Source organism: Cheilinus undulatus, linkage group 15 (genome assembly GCF_018320785.1).
Source record: "Cheilinus undulatus linkage group 15, ASM1832078v1, whole genome shotgun sequence".
Classification (NCBI taxonomy): domain Eukaryota; kingdom Metazoa; phylum Chordata; class Actinopteri; order Labriformes; family Labridae; genus Cheilinus; species Cheilinus undulatus.
Window position 1 is genome coordinate 48196589 of NC_054879.1, and position 23793 is coordinate 48220381.

Genomic DNA, 23793 nt, shown 5'->3' on the forward strand with positions numbered 1-23793 from the left:
TCATGATGCTGGATGGTCTCTGAACAGATATGACAGCTGGTCTAATACATTTGTTGAGCACTGTATGTGAATATATAAATTAAAAATAAAATATCTAGAAATATATGAAACTGTATTTTATATAAAATTATTTTATTTTAAATCATGGAGTACATCTTTTCATTTAACTAAGAAAATAAAAGAAAGCAAATTCTGCTTTTATGTTTTACTGTCAGTTATTATTTTAACATGAATCATTTATTATAACTTACTTATGGCGACTTACCTCTGGCAACATGGCGGCGATGTCCGGTCAGCCAATCTCCGTCTCATGTTATGTCTGAGATCAGTGAGATGTGCATTTGGATCATAAATCATTAAATAAATGTTAGGTAGTCGTAGTCTGGGAACTCCCGGATTTTTCGTCTACTCGTATTTCCTCATGTGGCGGACTTTCCTCTATTAATATGGCGGCGACACACGGAGAAAACACGAAGAAGACGTTCAGTTCAGCGGACTTCCGGTATTAGAAGACGAGATATGGCGGTGATTTCCTGACCTCGGAGGTGGAGGCCCTCGGCTGCATCCGGGTCCTCTCTAGCGGTGAGTATCCAAATGTCGGTACTTGTACTTTTTATGAAAAATGTTTTACTGGCACATCCCTAGAACTTACAATAACTTTATTCATACTGAACTTTTTTAGTTTACTTTTGGGCTTTTTATGCCTTTACTGAGCGAGGAGGACAGTGGACAGACTCGGACACAGGGACCATAGAGCCGGGGAGACACGCGGGAAAGTGCCGCAGGCTGGCCGCGTTCTTGGGGCTCTACCCGCTAGTCCACCAGCGCCCCCGTTTATACTAAACTATTAACAAGCAGAAAGTGCTTTATTTTACGGAAATGGATTAAAACATTTGTGAGGAAATAAAACCAGGAAGTGGAGAGAAAATATCAAAATAAGATTCAATAAAAGCCCTAACATTAAAAAAGAAACTATAATCAGAAGATCAATATTTCACTAGAGGGAGGAGAGTTGGTGACGAACATTTGTGGAGCTCTAGTTCTTTTAGATTTTAAATACAAAAATTAACTAGAAACTCTAGTTGGTTTGTTTATTTGGGGACCAAATGAGCATCATTAAACTAAAAGAGAGTAGTTTTTTTGTTTTGTCATCATTGTCTGTGATCATCACAGCTGAATATGTTCAGACTTGTAAATATCGCTCTGTAAATAATTCTGAAGTGTAAAAAAGTTCTGTTCCATGTTTACATGATGATCATTTATCCAGATGATTGTTTTCTAAGCGTTAGACCTGGGTTTTTATTATTGTGTTACTGCTGTATGTCCACTGACTTTTATTTTGGCGGGGTGGTCGAAGCACTTTTATCATCTTCATCCTTCAACATGTGATGATGATCAAACTGAGCCCTCAATTATTCGCACTAATTTAATAACTCACACCGTTATAAATGGCTATTCATATGACCAACACCCTGTTTAAATGTGTGCAAATCACCTGATTTTATTATTATTATTATTATTATTATTATTATTGAGCATGAATTTATATGGACCTAAAATATTATAAACATTGTGATTCAACTATTCAACTGTGTCACTGTTTTTTCTTTTTCTTACATGAGTTCACAAAACTACATTTATGATTCAGCATTAGCAGACACCGACCAGAAACGCATGGTTTTTTTTGGTTTGTTTTTAGTTTTTGTTTTTTTTACATTACAGTGAAATCTCAGAAAATAAATTCTTCTTTGTTTGGATTGTCAACTGATACTGACACCAGTATTCACAACCTTAAATTTGAATATCATTTAATCAGGTTTTATCTTGAGTGTAGTCTGGCATATTCTATTGTGGTGTGTTAACAGTGATCTGTTTCCCTCTCTGAACTGCTCGAAGGTGACCAGACTAGAGACAGTGATTGTTAAACAGTCCTGTAAGGTGACCAGACTAGAGACTGTGATTGTTAAACAGTCCTGTAAGGTGACCAGACTAGAGACTGTGATTGTTAAACAGTCCTGTAAGGTGACCAGACTAGAGACTGTGATTGTTAAACAGTCCTGTAAGGTGACCAGACTAGAGACTGTGATTGTTAAACAGTCCTGTAAGGTGACCAGACTAGAGACTGTGATTGTTAAACAGTCCTGTAAGGTGACCAGACTAGAGACAGTGATTGTTAAACAGTCCTGTAAGGTGACCAGACTAGAGACAGTGATTGTTAAACAGTCCTGTAAGGTGACCAGACTAGAGACTGTGATTGTTAAACAGTCCTGTAGTGTGGGAAGAGAACTGAGGACAGCTGAGCAGGACTGTGACATGGAAGTGAATCAGTCAGGTAGAAATCTGAATGAAGGGGAAGCACAGCAAACACAGCCATGGCCATAATAGGGAATGTAAATAAACCTATTATTTTGATATTACTTATCAAACATATAGCTAGATAGATGTGAGGCATTTAGGATCTGAGGCAAAAACACAGGAATTATGCAGCAGAGTAGCCGATGCTTGTGTGTCCTCGTGAATAAAGAAAGGTATGTAAATACCAGAGTGTACAGGTAGAATCAGGGCAGAGCTACAAGCAGAGCACTGACCTCTACGGGCGTTTCATTCAATCCTTTTACAAAACGCTTTTAGCTAACGTAGCTACATTGATTATGTTGTATACAAAGCTGATGTAGCTGCTTTGTGAGCTTAGCTTTAGCTATGTAGCTACCTTATCTTCAAAGTTTTATGCAGCTTACATAGCTATGCTAGCCAGATAATTAATGTTGCTACATAAGCCAATGTAGCTAAGTAGGTTTCAGCAATATGGGCTTTACCAAACATAGCTAAAGCCAACATAGCTACATAGATTACATTATCTACATAGCTTAAGTAGCTGCTTTGTGAGCTTAGCTTTAGCTATGTATCTACCTTACTGATGTAGTTTTATGCAGGTAAGGTAGTTTTTCTACCTCCATAATACATGTTACCATATAAGCCAATGTAGCTAAGTTGGTTTCAGCCACATAAGCTTTACCAAACATAGCTAACATAGCTACATAGATTGCATTATCTACATTTATTACGTAGCTGCTTTGTGAGCTTTGCTTTAGCTATGTAGTTACCTTATCGCTGTGGTTTTATGCAGCTAACATAGCTATGCTAGCTAGGCAATTAATGTTACTACATAAGCCAATGTAGCCAAGTTAGTTTTAGCAATGTGAGCTTTACTAAACATAGCTAAAGTCAACACAGCTACCTAGATTACGTTTATTACATAGCTGCTTTGTGAGCTTAGCTTTAGCTAGGTTGCTACATTATGTGGTGTTATGCAGCTAACAGAGCTATGTAAGCTACATTTGCTACATTCAAATGTTGTCATGGAGGATGAGCTTCTTCCCTGTAAAGGTCCATTTCTACTCCCTTTCCATATGAAAATGTGTACGTCCTTTTCCAACGACGTTACCGTCACTGCTCACGTGCTTCCATGCGTCCTTTACGTTGACATGGATGTTAACCAGTACATCCACCAGGGGGCAGCCCAGAGTCAAACGTTTATGACAACAACAAACTCAAAAACAAACATGGCGACTGTGGAGGAGGTGTTGATAATGTATGTCTTGTATAAAAGACAAAAATGGAGGCAGCATTTCTAACCAACTCACACAACTTTTCCTCAAAAGTTCCCCATTGTTATTTCTTCTTCGTGTCTCACTAGAGCTTCGTATCGGGTAGTGACAGCAACACTGCCCCCACGGTTTCCGGTGGTACTGCTCTGTTTGGCCCGTATCCGTAAGCTTTATGGAAACGTGCAAAAATACGGACGAAATGAACGCAAAGCACGGACAGAAGGCTCCGTCCGTATCCGGATTCGAATTTAATGTTGAGCATAAATGGGCCTTAAGTGGTTTACCCAGCTTCAAACATTTTAGCTTTTTTACGTCAGATTTTAACATCAGCTCTTGGTATCCTAACCTTTTTCTAACCCGCCATCTCACGTGAACGGTCTGCAGCTAGACCGCTCACCAGTGGACGAGTCAAGAGTCATCGACACCTTGTGTTTTCAAACATTTCACCTTTTATGGTTTTCTTATTCAGTCCATGACAGGTTCTTTTTTCTGTGATAAAGCCTGGATGACCTCTAACCAACTCAAACTCAACAGCAATAAAACAGAGCTCATGGTGGTGGCCCCCAAAGTGCTGCTGCAGAAGGTTGGAGATCTCATGCTCGATGTGGACGGGACCTCCATCTGTCCATCCTCCGAGGTCCGAAACCTACTTTCCATGCCCAAAACCAAACTCTGAACCTATGGAGACAGAGCCTTCAGTGCTGCAGCCCCCACCCTCTGGAACACTCTTCCTGCAGACATCGGTAGCGCTCCATCTCTGGACATTTTCAAAAAACGTCTCAAGCACCACCTGTTCACCACAGCCTACAGTCTTCACTAAACCAGCCCTCACACTCATCCTACCCTCACATAGTTTGTCCATGTGTATGTGTTCCTGTAAAGCGTCCTTGGGTTTCTTGAAAGGCGCTAGATAAATTCATATTATTATTATTATTATTATTATTATTATTATTATAAAGGTTATGCCATAGTATTACCCAGAGTTGCTCTGTATCCTAAAGAAGTCAATGATCCTTCGTTAACAACTGTTCAAAAACCCAAAACAAAACTGAAACAGTTTAAAAGTGGAATTTCAAAGTGTGGAACTGAAAAATGACCCCTAATTTATCCTAAAGAGCCAAAACATAACCCAGTCATATGAATAATGTACAGTAAGTCACTATTAGTGTAAGAGGAGCTCATAAATGTGTTCTTTGTTTCTGCTCTGCTGCTCTCAGCAACAGTGTGAAGCTGAAACTGAGGTGTGTGTCTGAGTTCATCTGTCAGATGTTTCTCTAACACTTCAAACACACTGATGTGGTCTGACAGAGGCTCATCCTGCTGACATAGAGGGCTGCAGTTATGTAACAACAAAGAAACATGTTTGACACGGCAAATACAAAAATACGGTCATGAGACATGAGATGCTTTCTTTATATATTTATTACGTTTTAAGGTGGCAGTGTTTTAAATGTTTTTGAATGGTTCAGGTGTTTCACATCTTCACAGAGGTCAGCTGGAGTCACGTGCTGTTTATTGATCCATGATTATTGGCTCTCTGATTGGCTGATGCAGACAGCTCTGGTACGATAATCTCTCCCTGAATCATTTCCTTGTTTCCTTTTCTCTCTGAATATCCTTCCATCACAGCTGCACCCTCTCACTTTTGTTTTCTCCCGTGTTTTGTCCTCTTTCACCCTCTCTCCTTATCTCTGCAGACATTCTCAGTCCACTGATTTCACACACAAACTGCACGCTCTCTATTATTCCTGTTGCTTGCTGCTAATCTGCTCTTCTGCTGGAAACAAAGCATCAGCCGAGCCAGCTCATTAACAAGTCATTGTTCACTTTCCCCTGCACTGATGCTAGCCCTGTTACTGATAATATAAACTCCTGCTTCCTTTATAAAAGCAAATTAAATGTTAAGAGAAGACGGCTGTGCTTGGCTGGGTGAGCCAGCATGGTGGGAGGAAGCTAACACATCAGATGATGAATGCAGTGGCGAGGAACGGTTCATAAAGGAGCGAGGCGTACGCTGAAGAATGAAAATGAGACTTTTTACACAGTCCTACATCAGGACTGTTCTGGTTCAGAAGAAGAAAGCTGCTGACTCTCAGTGATAACAAATGTCTTTATTAGGAGATTTTTAGGGCGTTGCAGAGCAGCATCATCTGTCCCCCGTACATTTACAATCAAAGACCCTGCACATGCTCGACAGCTCAAACTCTCCTCCTCCATCATTCTGACGTATTTCAGGCCGAAGATCATCTCACTTTTCTTTCAGCTCTTCTTAAACTCTTGCAGATAAGAAATGACAAAATCAAATTCAACTTGTAATGAAGGAAAAGTTAAACCAATCAGGCATAATTCCTGGAATGACCTTTATTAAAGCCAGGCTAAAGGCAGAGTACTGTACCCATACTGCTGATCTAGTCTACATCAGGTCTTCTAACGGTGCATACTGCTGTTTCCTTTTACATCCCATGTTCAACATCATGTTCCTTTCAGAGGCTAAAACTATAAACCCTGCTAGCAGTGGTAGGAAAATGTCTTTTTTTTGTATTTTTTAAATGATTTCTAGTATCTTTGTGTTGCTTCTCTGGTTTACATGATGTCCTGCTGGTGCTGTGTGGACTCGCTGACGACCTGAGGAGAAAGAACAAGCGTTGTTAGTCGATATGAAGGCTCACAAACATGTGCTCTGTCTATGTGAGGGGTTGTAAAGTTTTACAGGCGATACGTGAGAGTATTTTTCTGTTTACAGACACAGTGGTGCTGTGCACGGGAGGACAGTAGTGATAAATGTGTAGAGTTGTGGTAAATATCCATACAGACTACGGGGTGGCGGCATCACAACAGATCAATAATCAGTGCCTCTACAGGGTTTGTGCTTTTATGCTCACATGCAATCTTTAGCCTATTTAGACAAGTGGAAGATATATTCAACATTAATGTGCAAGTGTCTGTTTAAAACCTTGATTTTTTTTTGTAGTTCACTGGTGAATAGAGATCATTTTGGTGTCAGAATCACTTACAGAACGAGCACTAGCACCCTGGCTCATAGAGTACTTCACCTAGGCATGAATATAAAGAATCAAAATGACTATCTTAAATTAAATTAATCAAAATGACAGACAGCATTTGGGAAAGGGCGGAGCCTTTCAAAAAACTCGAACGGTGATTGGATGAAGGTTCTGTCCGTCACATCTTTACGGGCCAATCAGAGCAACAAAACACGTGATGTCATCACCCCAAACTGAGGTGTAGCAGCAGGTGTAGCATTAGCGGCTTCCACGCTAATGTTTTCCACCATAACTGCACCGTCCTCTTGTTGCCGTTTGCTTATGTCATGACTCCACCGCGCCTGAAAGTACCGCCCCTCGTCACTGATTGGTCCTGCCACTTTCTAATCGGGCCCAAACGGTTCAGATGGGAGCTGTGAAGATGGATTCACCAGTGAGAAACATGGAAACGGGCGAATCCACCTGCTTTGTGAGGTTAGTGAAGTATTGTGCTCTACTGAAACCAGCCTGCATATGCAGCGCAGACTTCCGTGTTTTGAAGCCCGGGGCGAGCAGCTGAATTGCGCGCCGGCGTGACGTCAGTACAGCCCCTCTCGTTGGTGTGTTTACCTCCACCTTTTTGGAACGGATAGGTAAGATTGGACGGTACAGTTGGTTTTGTGGGACCCTTTCCAACTTTTCCTCTATAGAAACGCAAAAAAATGCGTGCCGTTACACACAGAACTGAGGTGGTGGAAACGACCCAAAAGTGTGGCAGATTGCACTTTACAAAACAAAGTATAAAAAATATATATTTTAGATTTGTATACTACAGCATCTTATCACTGTGTAATTGTTTCATCTCATATAGTACGACTAAACTTTATCATGTCATATTATCAGTGTTACTTTTATTATTGTATCATATCTTAGGGTTTTATTTCTTGTCATGTATTAAATCCTTTTACAGTGTACCATGCTGTATTACTGTATATTATCACACCTTATTGATATGATTGTACCATTTTATTGCGCTGTATGGTTCTATCATATTGTCTGATATTATTTCTGTCTTTGTATTATTAGTGTACAGTGTCTGAGTTTTAGAAAAGCTCTTTATAAATACTTTTTTGTATTATTTAATGTTATATGATACTGCGTAATCGCTCAGTATTATCTCATTGTATCCTCTTGGATAAATCAAACAGACTGAACCATGCCGTATCCTGATTGGCCCTTTGATAATAAAATATATATTCATTTTGTGTGGGTGTGTGTGGGTGTGTGTGGGTGTGTTTAAACAAACCTCGCCGTCGCGGGTCTCGATGGTCTTGATGAGCACCGTCTTCTTGGAGTGAACCTCTGAGGCGCGCTGATGCTGGGACTCTGGACTGGTCTCTGTGGAAACACATTCATTCATAAACAGTTACACATGTTTATTCAGAGTTAACACTTTAGTGTTTCTCTAAGAGGATTGTTGACCTTCAACAACCTGATGGAACAATGAAACCGTGTTCTGCTCCTGAGTTTTCAAGCATAATCAAACTCAGTAATGACTGTCATCTGTTCCTGATGCTTCATTCTTAATGACTGCTCACGGTTTCATTGAAGCAGACAGCAGCGGCCCTGGCACACATTAATCTATGACTGTTAATGTGTCTGAAGGGCCTGAGGAGTGTGATTATTGATGTGAGCCTCCTGCTGATCGCCTCTGTGAATCATGGCGTGACAAAGGTCGCCACACAGTGGTCAGAATGTGCCACTGCAGCCCAGCAGAATGTAATACCCTTAAAATAGCAGCGACCATATACAGTCACAAGCTATAATTAGTCCTTTTTATCCTCTCTATTGACTCTTCTGGAATCTAGGATGGATGGTGTGTGTGTCTGTGTGTGAAGGGAACAATGTGTGTGTGTTTATGTACCTCTGAATCCAATGGAGGAGTAAGCAGACTGCATGGGCACATTGGTAGTGATCCTGCAAAAAGGAAGAAGATATCGAGGATTAAAAGCAGGTTATGTGAAGAGAAATTTAAAACACGTCAGTGAAAAGAGTAAAGACAGCTAATGTATGCAGATAGTTCTATCCTGCCTACCCTCATCATAATATTACATGTTTAAGGCTGTAGGAGTCATAACGGCATTTATTTCAATTATAATGTGTGTTTTATGGGGATGTGTAAAATAGGATGCTGGTGGTCTGAATCCATGTCTGCTAATCTGTTTACATGGAGAGATTTTATCATTTTTATTTACTGATGCAACTGAGGAAGAAGAAAAACCAGAACAGCACTTAATCCAGGATAGATTTCCCCACAGAGAAAATGAAATAAATTCATTGTATATTCTGGTGTTGCAGCGTATTTCACCAGAGAGTCTGGTATCTGAGCGTTAGTGCCTCACTGTTTTGTGTTAAATTGAACAGTATCTTATTGCATCATATTAGATCATGTTGTGTTTTATCACGTCCAGTACTCTCAGTGTGTCTTGTCTTAGCTTACAGTGGTTCCCAACCTTATTTTCATCACACCCCACCACTGGTCTAAGGAGAGATAACCCAGTCTGAACAGTTTTCACAGACTAAATCCCAACATCTTAGGTCAACACAGTTTTTCCTGCTAAAGATGTAAAAACGATCTATTATTATGAAAGCATAAAGACAGCCTTGGACCCTTGGTCCAATGGCAGACTGCAGGACAGCTATGTCGGCTTTTTTTTTTTTTTTTTTCGATTTCTTGTTTTCTCTGTTCTCTACATGCCACAGGTCTCTGTGTGCTTCAAGCAGTTTGCTGATTTTAAGAGGCCTGGTTATATGGGGGCTCTTCAAAAACGTGTTTTTCCCCACATTTTAATACACTATATGATGTTATTGTGTTCTGTTGTGTGTTCACGTTACATCGTCTTTTACACTGCACATTACTGCATAGTCTCACCACAGTTATTTAGTATTGAATCATTCTCACTCAGGGTCGTGTGCTAATGTGCTATTTCATACTCTGTATCCTAGTGTTTCATATTACATGATGTCGTCTTGCATCATATCCCACAGTATCTTACTCTGCTGTACTGTATAAAGCACTGATCATCAACTGGTGGCCCGAGGACCATATCAGGCCCCACAAAGCTCTCTGTCCGGCCCCCAGAAGATCATTAGATTCATAAAAGGAGGAAAACAAAATGATGTTGCCTTGTTAAATCCACCTCAAAATTATTGATATTGGTAAAGTTTTAGAATAATATTTGATTTTCTTTATAGAAATTACTTGCCAGCTATTATAAGTTAAAAAAATAAAATAAAATAGGGTTAAAGTTGGGAGAAATGTCGCAAAAATGGACAGATAAAGAGGTGACAAATGGTTAGAGTGGCAAAAATGGATAAAAGAGTAGCACAGAGGGATAAAAAAAATGGAAGAAAAGTGGTTTAAATGGGTTAAAGAACGGCAAAAATTGGTTAACGAGACAAAAAGTATCAAAAAGGGGTTAAAGTGTCAAAAATGAGTGAATACTGGAGTTAAACCAGAAGTGGGGGGGGCCCATGCCATTTCTGTGGGCAGGCCTGTCTCCTTGTTGCCTGCTGCACAATAAAATGTTAATCAGAGCAAAATATTGATCTATTTTTGTTTATTTGAAAGTCCAGCTGCAGAGTTTCTATGAGACTAAATTCGGCCCTTTTGCAGATGTACTTGATGACCCTGGTATAAAGGGAGCATCTATGTGGTCCAGTCTGATCAGTCAGATCTGATCTAGAGCTGACTGAACATTGAATGTCTGATTTTCATTTTTTAATCCATCTGAAACACAGAAGATAAACCTCAACATGGAATAACAGTTTACTCCATGACAGAAATGGCAGACTAGATTTCAGCTCACAGAGCTCCTCTGATCAGGGAACCCATTCTGAATCAGTGTCTCTGTTATTTTGGTCTGGTCATTTAGTTTTTAACAGTTTCTGCAGTTTTAATGCTTGAAAAAAAGAAGGAAGTCTGCATCAGACGCTGAGGTTCTTCAGACTAATCATCAAGTGTTTAACTATTTGGGTCCAACTTTAACTAGCATGTTTGAACAAACATTCCCAGTCACTCGCCTGCTCTCCTCTCCCTCCAGCAGCTTGCGGTAGGTGGCGATCTCGATGTCGAGGGCCATCTTCACGTTGAGGAGGTCTTGGTATTCCCTCAGGTGACGAGCCATGTCATCCTTTAAACCAACACACGAAGTGTTAAAAACACAAAAACTGTTGATAAAGGATGAACTCAATCATCTAATCAGTATTTGACCTTCATCTTAGCGATGTCCTCCTCCAGTCTGGTGATGGTATCCTGATAACCAGCAGCTTCACGGCCCATGCGCTCCTCCATGTCTCTCATCTGGCGCATCAGAGACTCGTTCTATGGGACGGTTGAACATAAAGGGTTAAAACTAAATAATAAGGGCTGTAGGAGTTAACGGTATGAATCCCAGACTCACAGTGCCCTTGAGAGAGTCGATCTCACAGGTGTAGGACTGGATCTGGTGTCGGTACTCCATGGTCTCCTGCTTGGCTTGGCGCAGAGCGTCGTTGTTCTTGTTCACGGCCTGGTTCAGATCAGACACCTAAGGACCGACGGGGAGGGGTTATAGAGGGGTAACGGCTAAAGGGGGCGCTGTTTTAAGGTGGACGTGTTCGTGTCTACCTTAGACTTGTACCACTCTTCGGCCTCTGCGATGTTCTTCGCGGCGATGCCCTCGTATTGGATGCGGATGTCCCTCAGAGCAGCAGTCAGGTCTGGTTTGGACATGTCCATCTGGATCTGCACCTGAGTATCCTGCATCTGGCTCTGCAGCTCGCGGATCTCCTGCAGGGTGGCGGGAAAATACAGTCAGAAATAAACGTGGGGAAATCGTCTGCAAAGTTAACTCCTTATAGAAGCAGCAGACACAAAGACGTGCTAAGAGGCTGGACCATGTCCTTGATATTCTGAATCACTGTTATTTTTTCACAACCCTTTTTAACGTCTCAGCAGAACTGCTGCTGTTTTACAGCCTTTTCTACTTTTATTTGTCTTTTTGCTGTTTGTTTTGCAGTGAAACACAAAGTCAGATTCATTATAAACATTATTACCAGATTCTTCTGGATTTTAAACTGGGCTTCAAAGTTTGTTCTGGGGGAAATGTACTTAGTAGCACTTTATTTAATGGGCCCTAATTACCCAGTAGTTTTGTAGAAATAAGTGGTGATTATCTAGTTACTTCTACAGGTTTTAAGGTTTACCTACCAAGAAATAAAGGGATATTTTACCAGATAATAACTCAGAAATATGTTAGAGTAAGGGTTTACCTAGTCATTATCAAGTTATTCCTCATAAAAATGGACCATTACCTGGTAATTAGGTGGTATTTTATAGAGTAGAAATTATTAAAATTATTCCTGTTTAAGCTGCTTGATAATTCTCAGGTCATTTCTTTATTTCGGCTGAATGAGAGACGATTCCTTCTAGAATAATTTTCAGGTCATTTTTAGGGTTAGTGTTAGTGGACTGAGGGTAAAACACCGGCTAATTACCAGAGAACTGCCACAATATTACAGGGAATAACCTGATTATTAATGACTGGAATAATATCACCATATTTCTGAGCTTAGAAAACAGCCAGAGTCTGTCTGTTCCCCCTCACGCCTCCAACATGAGTCCAGTTTTTCTCTGGATTCTTGTTGAATGAGGTGCAGATGTCATGGCCGTCTCAGTCTGAGTCTTCAGACCAGGTCTGATTCTGACCAGCGGCTCCTTTCCTGCATTTCCTTCCTCTCTCTCTCTCTGCCTGCTGTCCGACATCATAAACTGTCCTGATCTCTGCTAATGAAGGCAGAGAGGTTCCTTTTTATCTGTAATAGTATTTTTACTAAATGTAACTCAGAGCTGTGGATTAATGCTGGGTCTTTATGAATAAAATAACAGAGAGTATCTGTGAGAGTGTTCTCTACAGCAGTGATACTCAACATGTGGCTCTTTTATGTCTTTATTTGAAACATTTTTCCCTCAGAAAACCTTAAAAAGATCAACTTTAACCTCAGAAATTATCCACTGCAAGTCACATTAACCCGTTTGTTTCCCACTCTTGAACAGCTGGCTTAAATCCTTAACCTTTACTTTCTGTTTGTATCTTTCTATTGCCCTTATTTGCAAATTTGCCCCCTTTTTGCCACTTTTAATCTATTTTTGCAGCTTTTTAAGCCCATGTTTGCTATTTGCATTTTTCCCCCTTTTTTGCCATATTTTGCCCCTTACCCATTTAAGCTGCCTTTTTCATTGAACGCCACTTATTCCCCATTTTTGTCAATTTTAATTCTATTAATTAATTCTATTAATTAATTAGTTAATTTTAATCTCTTTGCACTCTGTAGCGCTACATTATGTAATAACGCCGTATTTTGTAAGCCACTAAGCAGTTAGGGTTAGGGCAAGGTAGTAGGGTATACCCTGGAGCCCACCTTAAGTCCTAGGATTAGGGTAGGTGTTAAGTCTAGAGCCCTGAAGGGGGGTCAGGTTCAGGCATAAGCCACTAAGCGGTTAGTTAGGGAAAGATAGTTGGGTAGGGCATACCTTGGAGTCCACACGAAGTCCTATGGTGAGGGTTATTACATAATGCAGCGTTATTACATAATGTGGCGCTACACACTCATTTTTGCCACAGTTTTATATTTTTTGACCTTTTTTGGCACTTGTAACTCATTTTTTTATGAGTTTTTCATCCATTTCTCTCTATTTCTTTGCCAGTTTTTGACCATTTCTCTACTTTTGCCCATTTTAGTCTCTTGTCACTTATTTTTTGCCACATTTTTACCGTTTTTAACCAGTATTTCCACCTACGTTTAGTTTATCTAGCTTTTTGCAATTTTCAAATTTTCCCCCTTTTTGCCCTTTTTGCCCCTTCCTGCATATTTAAACTGCCTTTTGCCATTGAATGTCACTTTTTTCTTTTTTACTTTTTTGCCCATTTTAGCTACTCATATTTGCCACACTTTACTGTTTTTTGACCATTTTTGCCACCTGAACCTTATTTTTTAGTCAATTTTTGCCACTTTTTCTCCCCATTTTTGCCAACTTTCACCCATTTTTTTCCACTTCTTTGCCGCTTTTTGTCCATTTCACCACTTTAACTTACTTTTGTTGCCACTTTAGCCCATTTTTCACCACTTAGATTGTGGCTTGCAAAGATTTTTTTTTAACAATTTGGCTCTTTGGTTGAGTAGCACTGCTCTACAGCATCTAAAGGAAGGCTTCTGTTATTCATAGGTGCCATAGAAACAGAGGTTGATTGGCTGAAGGTTGAGAAACTACGATCAAAGATCTTATATGAACATTGCACACAGATAACCTCCCTACTTATTTACATTTGAGCAAAAGCAGAGTTCAAACATCAACCTAAAGGCACGGGTATCTGACTATTATACATGACAGATAAAGAGCAGCCAGAGTCAGTTTAAAGCAGAACCCTCAGCTGTCTCCTGGTTCGACCAAAAAGTTAAAAATAGCTTTTGCATCTGTTCTGATCCACATGCACCTACGGCAGCTGACAGGCTCTCTTCAACCAATCAGCAGCTCTGCATTTCTGAGAGGTCAGCCTTGTGGCAGGGACAGGAAAATGTCAGGAAGGGACCTGAAGTGTGCTGCCATGTGTCTGAGCGTGTAAGTGGCTCTGCCCTCTGAATGTGTGGGTGACTGTGCACAAACACCTCTGCTCTGCTCTGCAGAAGAACCCCCCACGTCTAAAGCTGCTTTAAGAGTGATTATAAATATATTTTCCACCACTGGGGTGTTCCTGTGAAATATTTGATACACTGAAGAGATATGCATGTCCACTGAGGTTCAAGGTTGTCATATGATACAGAACACACCACCCTACTGACACACATAGACGTGCTGTAGGCGAGGAGATCAGACAGATTTTATAGAGCAATCAACATACCTCTTCATGGATCTTCTTCAGGAAGGCAATCTCCTCCTGCAGACTCTCAATGCGCCTCTCCAGGTCCAGCCTGGCCAGAGTGGCATTGTCGACATCCTGGACAAACAGAATATAAAGCATGAGGACAGCAGAGGTAAAAAGGTGGAGGCAGAGTAGGAAAATGGAAAAAGAGAGATAAAAAAAAGTAACTTGAGCTCAGAATAAGAAGTTTCAGGGAGAAAAAGGCATGAAAGGACAGAAAGTTGATGAGAGAGAAAGTTGAGTGAGGACAGAGCGTTTCATTTTCTACTCTTGCTTCTGAAAACAAAATGACAAAGGACTGAGATATCAGGTGGGTTTCTTTTTAATGGAAAAGAAGACGTACGGCTCTGAAAGCAGAGAGGTTGTTCTCAGCCTCCTCCTTCTGGTGAATCTCGTCCTGCAGCCTGGAGAGAAGAAGAAACAGAGGAAAGTGAAAACAAAGACAGCAGAAGCTCCTTCTCTAGGGACCAATTATTCCTCAGATAAAGCAGTAACCAGCTCTCCCTCCTACATCCTCCTGCTCCGTGTTCTCTTAGGCTGCAGGTAGAGCTACAAGAATAGAAGCCACATCAGAGCTGAACTGTATTTGGAGACATATCTGCGCACACGCGTGTGCATTTGCTCTTTGAGTCGTGGCGCTGCGGTGCAGCTGCTGTCAGAGTCAGAAGGCTAACAGTGAGAGAGGAATGAATGCCTGCCCTTGGCCGGCTCGCTGCCAGATTTAGATTTCACAATCCACACTGAAACATCTGATCTCCAGAAAACAGGAGAAAAAGTCTACATGTTTACAGAAAGTCAAATTTACCAACAGGACAAACACATTTTTATTGTTGACTCTTGAACTGAAATGTCCACATCTGCATCTCTGAATAAGAGTTACCCTAAACACCCAGCCATGGGCTGCAGGAAGTCTGAGTGACAGCTGAGGCTAGTGATGCTGGCGTCTAAGCCGCCATGTTGAAAACGCTCTCGCAACGGGCACTGATAGCCGGAGTAAAGTCCATGTGCCTCGTGCTCCTCTGAGCAGCTAGCCCAGGCTCCAAACTGGCCAGTCGCTCCTTCCCCTCATGTCTTTCCCCTCTCTCTCTCTCTCTCTCCCCAGTGTTGGCTCCTCCTATCCAGTCTTAATTTTGTTGACTAATTATTACCCACGCCGATGAAATCGTCAGGGTTACATGAAGGGTTCCGTATCTTTGTTCGTTTCTTTGTTTGTTTGTATACTAGCATACTAACTATAACTGGAGAACAGAAAGTTGGATCTTCACCAAACTTTCAGGGAATATTGGGATAGTGACAGGGAAGAATCGATTAGATTTTAGTGATGATCCGCGCACCCATTTGGTTTTTCTCGGACTTCGAAATTTTGAACACCATAGTAATCAACGGGAGCGTGAGTTCCTCGGTGGGCGTGGGTCTGCCGCCTCAGGCGGCCGTTCTAGTTTTTGTTATAGTTTTCGTCAATAGCCTTTATTCCTCTGATGAAAACGAGACAGTAGCTGTCGAAATAGCAAAATAGAAGCTATTTTTCTTACATTTTGATTAAAGTGGGGGTATTATTCCTTTTTTCAAGGCTTTCCACCATCTCCCTGATACCCAGGTAGTAGCTTTACATGGTTTACAGCTCAAAAAACTCCTCCTGTTTCTCACACTGGCGTCCTGAAAAACCCTTATTTTAACCTCCGTCTGAAACGCTTCGTTTTCACTGCTGTCTCTTTAACACCCCCCCACTCCATGGACCTGCTTTACTCCGATTGGCCGATTTTCTGGAGGCTGGCCGGCAGCAGGACTCAATGTTTTGTGCCCGCCCCCTCCAATGTGGCTAATGTTACTATGCTAGTACTTGTAAACTCTAAATAAACTGGTCCGACAGTAAAATATGGTGAATTTTGATACACGTCTGTACGTGTTAGACCCGGATCCTGATAGTTTGGAGAGAGAGGGAAGAAAAGCAGCAGCAGTGAAGGATGGAGCAGGACGAATCTGTTTGGTAAGTGTTTAACTACTGTGTTTCAACGGCTAAATGGCTAAAAGGCTAAAAGGCCTTGTGGGGGCGGTCTGCACTGACGAACCCGTCAGGAGATCCTACTGCGATGACCTCCATCGAAATCTTGTCTCGGGAAGATCTCAGAGAGATTCGCAATGAACCGTTTTCATCAGTTTACACTCTAATTCCAAGATTTCTGCCACAAACATTTATCTTGCGGTTTAAAAATTTGCATACGGGAAGTATGGACACCCAACATTGTGACTTTATATTTTAAAAATGGGAAAGTATAAAACCCCCTCTTTAAGTTCAGCTGAGCTTTGAATGCGTTTCCATTAAAGGGAGTTTTGGGCACAGGCCTTGCAATTCTCCTAAAATCTCATCTTGTGTGAATCCGCTGCAGGGAAACTGGACGCTCAAAACCTGTTGCGTGTTGGTACGGTTTTGGTTACATCTACGGCGGCTGCCTTGATAATTTTGAACAAAAGACGAAGGCAGCGGATGATAATTCAGAGGTAAAGTCCGTATGTACGGCAAAAGCCACGTATGAGGGTAGAAGTATGATGATAAGAAAAGTCTCGTCTCTTCTTCTGTCCACACGTACCGTGCCATGTTGGCTCAGAGTGACTGGTCATATGACCCCGTATGTCACGTCCCGTGCCTTGTAAATGCAGAAAAAGTGTTTTCATTACACTTTTGCGATATATGTCTATATTGAAACGCCTGAAAAACCTCCATGAAAGTGTAAAAATTTTTAGCGATATTTTAGGGTTTTTTCAAAATTCAGGTGTTTCCATTACCAGTTTTTTATTGCGCTATTTTGATTTTGCGCATTTCCAAGTGTAATGGAAACCCAGCTACAAACTAATAAAAACAAGCGCACATGAACAAAAATTAAAACGAAATTGACACTGTGGTCAACAAATTAAAACAGGACCAAAATGTTTGACAGAGACTTTATCCAATCCGACCTAAATTCATCATGTAGAAAGTAGGTGAAAGTTAGGCATATATCCAATCACAGCTACTTTGGCTGTGTGGTGGCGAGGTAAGTTGGGGAGAGATCCTTCAGTCGACTAAATTTACTGTAAATTTCATCGATTAAAATGTTGGGAAGTTTCGTCAACCAAAACTAGACTAAAACTAAAACAATTTAGGTGACTAAATTATGACTAAAACTAAAAGATATTTTTGGCAAAAGACTATCCACCTTATTCCTGGGGCCGCTACTGTAAATCTGAATATGGGCAAAACTTTCGGTGCTAAGGCAGAAGTAGATAATTACATGTAATTTAATACAGCAGCTAACGACAGATGCTAACTACGAACAACAGTTGTTTGATAGGAATTCACCACAAATTTGTAAATATTGATATATTTTTGAAATGACATGTTCACATTGTTTTGTAAGCTGTAAGTAAATAAGGTGGGTACTACTTTATTCCTGGGGGCTCTACTGCTGTAAATGTGGTTAGAACTTCCCGCACAGTAGCAATAAAAGCAAAACACCATTCTTCCGAGGGATTACTAACGTGATTTAGCGTCAGCAGTGGTTGTTCTGAAATAAATATTTGCTGCAATAAATACTGCTTCATTTTTGTTAACTCGCTAAAGTTAAATGAGCTGAATGTTTAAATAGTATTTTCTGTAATGCTCAGTACCTGTTGCTTCAGTCGTGGTACTAATGACGTGACAAAGTTAAACATATGTCTTTAACAGCAGTGTTTAAAACATGCTGTTCACTGTTTAAATGCATTTGGGATGTAATTCTTTCAATATTAACTCATCATTAATTCAAAACTTGGCATTTACCAAACTGAAGAGCTGACACCTTCAGTCATGGATAATTTTATTTAATATAATTCCCACATTTGAAGAGGGATTAGTTGGTGGAATAAGGATTCCAGCAACCCCACAACCTAGAAATGTTACCTGAAGGTGGTGTCCAAACTCATTTAACAAAACATGATCGTTTATTTCTGTACTGATATGAAGCTAATAAAGTTAGCTAAATATGCTAGTCTAGTTTATCTGAGGTAATGTCGTCACTTTGTACTCTTTAGTAGAGGGCAGAGAAATAATTATATTGTCCTGATTGAGGTGAAGCAGATGAAAGTTACATATTTTAACGTCCAAATTGCTCTAAAAATCGCGTTTCACATCTCTTATTCAATGCAAAAACCCGTCTAGATAGAAGGGACCAGGAGTCACGCCCATATTTCATGCAAAGAATCATGGGGGCTAGGAATAAGGTGGATACAGCTGTCATTACTACATTAGCCAAAGTTTCTACGTTAGCTTTAGCAACATGATCTTAATCACTTTTTTTTTTTTCTTTTAAAATGTTTTCACTTTTAAATTTTCTGTTCCAGGTAGGCGTGTTCTCTAATAGAATAGAAATCAGATCAGGGTTGCTCCATCTGCCGGAACAACGGCACGCTTGTTCTAGAGAAACAGATCTAATAACCCGCCGATTGTCCCGGTGGTTGTATGCTATAAAGAAACATAAAGCTTGGAAGGTGTCCCGCTGGGTTTTCTAAAAGGGATCTGGAACCAGTGACCCGGGGGGTCTCCCACTTTCTTTTCCTCCCCTGTCTACCTGTGGTTTTCTTACAGAATAAAAATAATAACTCAAAATAATACAACTCTGCACTGTAACCTTTACTTTCATATCTTTGTTTTTATCTTTGTGGGTTTTATTTGCTGTTTTTAATCACTTTTTAAAGTTTTTTTGGTCTTTTTCCATTTGTCCATGTTTTTAATGTCCTGTTTGAAGCACTTTGAATTGCCTTGTTGCTGAAATGTGCTGTACTAATAAACTAGCCTCGCCTTAAGCAAGCATAGCTAAGGCTATGCTAGCAACACAGATAACGTAGCTTTGTTTGAATTAACTATAGCTACATTAGCTACGCTAGAGGGTTTTTTATTAGAGGGGAGACTATTTTCTGGACTTTATTAAAGTTTAGTAATCAGGTTTTTGGCTTTTAACTGTTGGTATGTTTTGAAAGTTCTGACAGAGGTGGTGTCTGACAGTAGTGGTCTGCAGGTCTGAGCTTTGGTTCAGCAGCAGACTGTTCTCCTCTGATGGCCACTCATACAGACCGTTCATACGAGACTCTTCATCTCAGAACAGAAATTCACTCTTCAACTCTCAGAGTAAAATCGTATCAAACAGTCGTTCAGGGTTAGGGTCAGGGCTAGGATACCAAAAGTTCAGAGGTTAAACATCTGACATGAAGAATGTTTAGTAAAGCCTAGTTAACAGTCTGGCCTCCATGAAAACATCCCACAGAGCCAGTATTTCAGGTAGCTGCATAAGCTACGTAGCTATGGCGCTACAGAGCAAAAGCTAAGCTCACAAGTTAGCTACGTAAGCAATCGGTGGCGTGCACAGACTTTTTTAAGGGCGGGGGCGAAAAGAAAAAAAAAGGGCACACACATCGCGCTCTCGCCACTGAAGAGGGCGCTAAGTTTGGCGTGTGTTTGAGGGCACTTTAGTCATGTTTATATGTTCTACAAAGGGCTCATCATATAGCCTTAAAACAGACTAACTAGACGGACCACTCAGGTTAGTCTGTAGTTAGGATCAGCATCCACAAGAACTGTGGAGATTCAGAACACACAGAAATAAATCAATAAATCCCTAGGGGGTCTGGGGTCTTCCCCCAGAACATTTTCTATGAAGTAGATGCCATTTCCTGTATTCTGGAGCGTTTTAACACCATATTAGCACCAGATAATCCAGACTGGTTCTGTAGAAATAGTTCTGGATCAGTATAGATCAAAAACAGCCAACATCAAAGTCACTGACACAGTAGTGTTGTGGCTCTCAAGGGCACTTTAGCATTGTTTCAACATTTGGACACCCCCCCCCCCCCCCACACACACACTACTGTAAGCAATGTATCTATTTTATCTGCATAGCTAAGGTAACTTAAGCTACATTGCTAAAGCCCACTCTGCTAAAGCTAATGTAGCTACATAGGCCCTTGTAATGACAATTACATAGCTAGTGTAGCTATGTTAGCCTCTAGCTAAAGCTAACAAAGCTAAAGTTAGCTATTGATTGCGTAACTAGTTGTGAACATAATCTAATCCCAGAATAAACATCTGATGTTGACTTTATGAAATGTTGCTGAGCTGTAATGGTTGCAGTCTGGTGAGTTCATCACTGGTCCAGGCCTTGTGTTTAGTACTCCAGAATAAGATCCAGACTAGTTTAGTGGGTGTGGCTTATATCAAGTAGAAGAGGATATTTCTGGCCAGAAGTAGACAAACACGCTGGCACTGGTCCACATTTTTGCTGTGAGTTCAGAACAGAAATAGAACTGGCTCCAACAGCTGCTGATGCTTTCCACATATTCTGCAGGAATTCTGTGTGTGTGTGTGTGTGTGTGTGTGTGTGTGTATGCATGTATAGGCGTGTGTGTTTGTAGCAAGTGTTGTCAGGGCAGGAGGTCTCTGAGCGTGTTTGATCTCAGCGGGAGCAGCAGGTGCTTTGGCAGACTTCACTCACTGCTGCAGGCAACAATTTAAAGATGGCTGACAGAGAGAAAGTTAAGAGCCAATGATTGTGTGTGTGTGTGTGTGTGTGTGTGTGATGTGCGTGTCGTTGGCGTGTGTGTGAGTGAATTGGCACTTCTAACCGTGTTTTATTCACAGCTAAATTTAAGTGATGTTGCTCGCTGTTGCAGCAACAGAATTCTAAATTCAAAGAGGCGAGGAAGAAGCTACAAATAGAATATTGAGACAAACGCCCACGCCACGGCTCCCTCTGTCTGCTTCACCCACAAACATTAACAAATATAGAGAGCTTTTCTGCTTTCACCTTTCATTTATAAAAATAACAGACAGCTGATGTTCATCTCTGTCTGTCTGAAACTAAATCAGTGCGTCTGTCTGCCTCCTCAGCTCCCTCTCTCTTCATCGCTCTCTTGTGAATAGATTATGAAACACCTGAAACACTGTTGGACTGAGCTCTCACTGAAGCAGAACTTTTTCCTGTTCTGCCAAAATATTAGGGACGCCTGCTGGAAATCAGCCTGTTGTCTTCGATGCCACATGTGAGGTTTTTACTTCCACAGAATCACACTTCTCTTTCCCTTTTTCCAAATGATCATTTTTAAAAAGACAGGAATGCATCACAGTGTTTTTCTGATGTAAACAAGAAGGATTAAACCTGTGGCTCGTGTCCCCCAAAGTGGTCACAGGAAGAATGTTTGGGGTCATTATTGATTTGCATTGCTCTGAGGACAGAAAACCTCACACTGACAACTTAAACACATGTCAAATACTTGAATCAAGCTCCCTTCTTGTAGGACTGCACAGGCTGTGTTATTGCATCTGTTCTGGCAGTGTCCAGTGCTACGTCATTTCTGGTGGGATGGTTTAACTGGTTCTCCAAACAATATCTGACAAATTTGGCTGCTCCTCCAGGACAAAATCTCTTCCCTCCCATCAAAAACCAGCTCGACCTGCAGACAGTTACAGCTTAAAACTCCTATTACTAAATTAGAAGTCCTCAACACCTCTGTGTTTCAGAGGGGCTTAGTGAGATGCTTTCTCCTGCTAGGATGGAGCAGAGTGCTTCATAGGACTACAGAGAATATATTTAAAGAACACAGACAGATATAAAACCTGATACAGTGTTTGGCTGTAAAGGGCCGCTAGATAAAACCAAGAAACCCTTGATGTAGACGGTGGTACCGGCCTCTACAGAGGTCATATCTCCGCTCACCAGCAGGCGTTTGTCTCTTCAGCAGTTGTTCGCCCCTGCTAAAGTCCATCTGTTTTATTGGTTGATAACTCAGCGTCATGTGTTTTCAGTCCACCTGTTTCAGTCATTCATCCACACTCTTAAACATCTCCCACGCTCTGGCTTTCATCGGTACAGATCCGTCATTCTAACCACTTCCTGTGACCTACCTGAGCTTGAGTTTCTGCAGGTCATCAGCCAGGTTGTCTCTCTCCACTTCCACGCGAGCACGCTGGTTGGACAGAGCCTCGATTTGCCTCCTCAGCTCCCTCATCTCCTCCTCGTACATCTCGGCCACGCGGCCGGGCCCTTCGCGGCCTCTCAGCTTTTCGATCTCCACGGTCAGCGCCGCGTTCTGCTGCTCCAGGAAGCGCACCTTCTCGATGTAGCTGGCGAAGCGGTCGTTGAGGTGTTGGAGCTCGGCCTTCTCGTTGGTCCTTGTGTTGAGGAAGTCCTGGTTCATGGCGTCGGCCAGGTTGAAGTCCAGCTTCTCGCCAGCGTAGGTGCGCATGGCTGCAGAAGAGCCGAACCCTGCTCCCCCGGCGCCTGAGGACACCCTGTAGCTAGAGAAGGAGGGTATGCCGGAGCTCTTGACCTCATAGACTCTTTTGGACATGTGGCTCGAAGAGGAGCTGCGGCCACCTCCGCCAGAGGTAAACAGGGAGGACATCGGGCTGGAGCCGACGCCAGAGCCGAAGGTACGGCGGTAGGAGGAGGCGGACTGGGCCGAGGACGAGTAGGACTGGCTCATTGTTGCTTGCTGGTTGTCTTGTGTTCTTGACGGAGCTGTTAGAGATGCTGAGACCCAACTGTCCCACTGGGCAACTGGGAGGGTTACGAAGTGAAGAAATGCCAGACACTAGGCGCAGCTATTTGTAGACGCACCACACCCACTCAAAAGCCAGCCCCTCCTCTCTGTTCGCCCCCTCTGTGCTGCCAGTACCCCCTATGACTGTACATCAGCCCTATTTCTCCTCTGTTGGTCACACTGTTAGCTTTGTTGAACCAGTCCTGGGGTTTTAACAAGCATACTCTACTGGAACATCTCCCCGTTGGTTAATATCGGGTTAATGCATCAAAAATAAGCAGAGAACTGGCCTCTATTCTTAAAAAACAATTCATACTTTAATAAGGATCAGTGATGATGTACAACTTTAGACTGGGACAGGAAAGTGACCAAAAGGGTTTTATGTTCTCTCATTTATTCGGCCTCTAGACTCTGACTTTCAACCCTGAGTTTGCCTTGGCGTGCCATCCATTATTCCTCAGAGCTTTCAGCTACGTTACCTCCCCCTCCTCAGCCACTCATCTTTCCTCCAGCCCCTCTACTGTTCTCATGCCTGTCCCCACGTCCCGCCTGTCGCCAGCCCCCGGCTCAGCTGTCATAGGGTCTGGTTTCAGCTGCTGGGACGGACGATACGTGTCTGCGTGCTCTCGGTGAATCCATGACTGAGAGGGCTGGTGCGTCTACAGCAGTGGTTTTCAAACTTTTTCACCTAAGGCA

General features: G+C 41.7%; 1 protein-coding gene across 1 annotated transcript; it reads right to left on the reverse strand.

Moving 5' to 3' along the window:
* Window positions 1-5704: 5704 nt before the first annotated feature.
* desma (desmin a) lies at window positions 5705-23141 on the reverse strand. The gene is made up of 10 exons (XM_041807665.1): window positions 22460-23141; window positions 14894-14954; window positions 14530-14625; window positions 11259-11420; window positions 11053-11178; window positions 10863-10973; window positions 10673-10782; window positions 8514-8566; window positions 7896-7987; window positions 5705-6233 (listed from the first exon to the last, which is right to left on the reverse strand). Exons 1-10 carry the CDS (start codon window positions 23038-23040, stop codon window positions 6192-6194), a joined length of 1434 nt encoding a protein of 477 aa, XP_041663599.1. The 5' UTR covers window positions 23041-23141; the 3' UTR covers window positions 5705-6191.
* Window positions 23142-23793: the final 652 nt, after the last annotated feature.

Bases quoted from the DNA above. Each gene is read 5' to 3' on its own strand.
- desma (XM_041807665.1), bottom strand. From the start codon at position 23,040: ATGAGCCAGTCCTACTCGTCCTCGGCCCAGTCCGCCTCCTCCTACCGC. The intron at 11,179-11,258 runs GTAGACACGAAC...GTCGGTCCTTAG, and splicing joins AAGAGTGGTACAAGTCTAAG to GTGTCTGATCTGAACCAGGC. The intron at 6,234-7,895 runs GTTTGTTTAAAC...CTTTCTCCTCAG, and splicing joins TCGAGACCCGCGACGGCGAG to GTCGTCAGCGAGTCCACACA.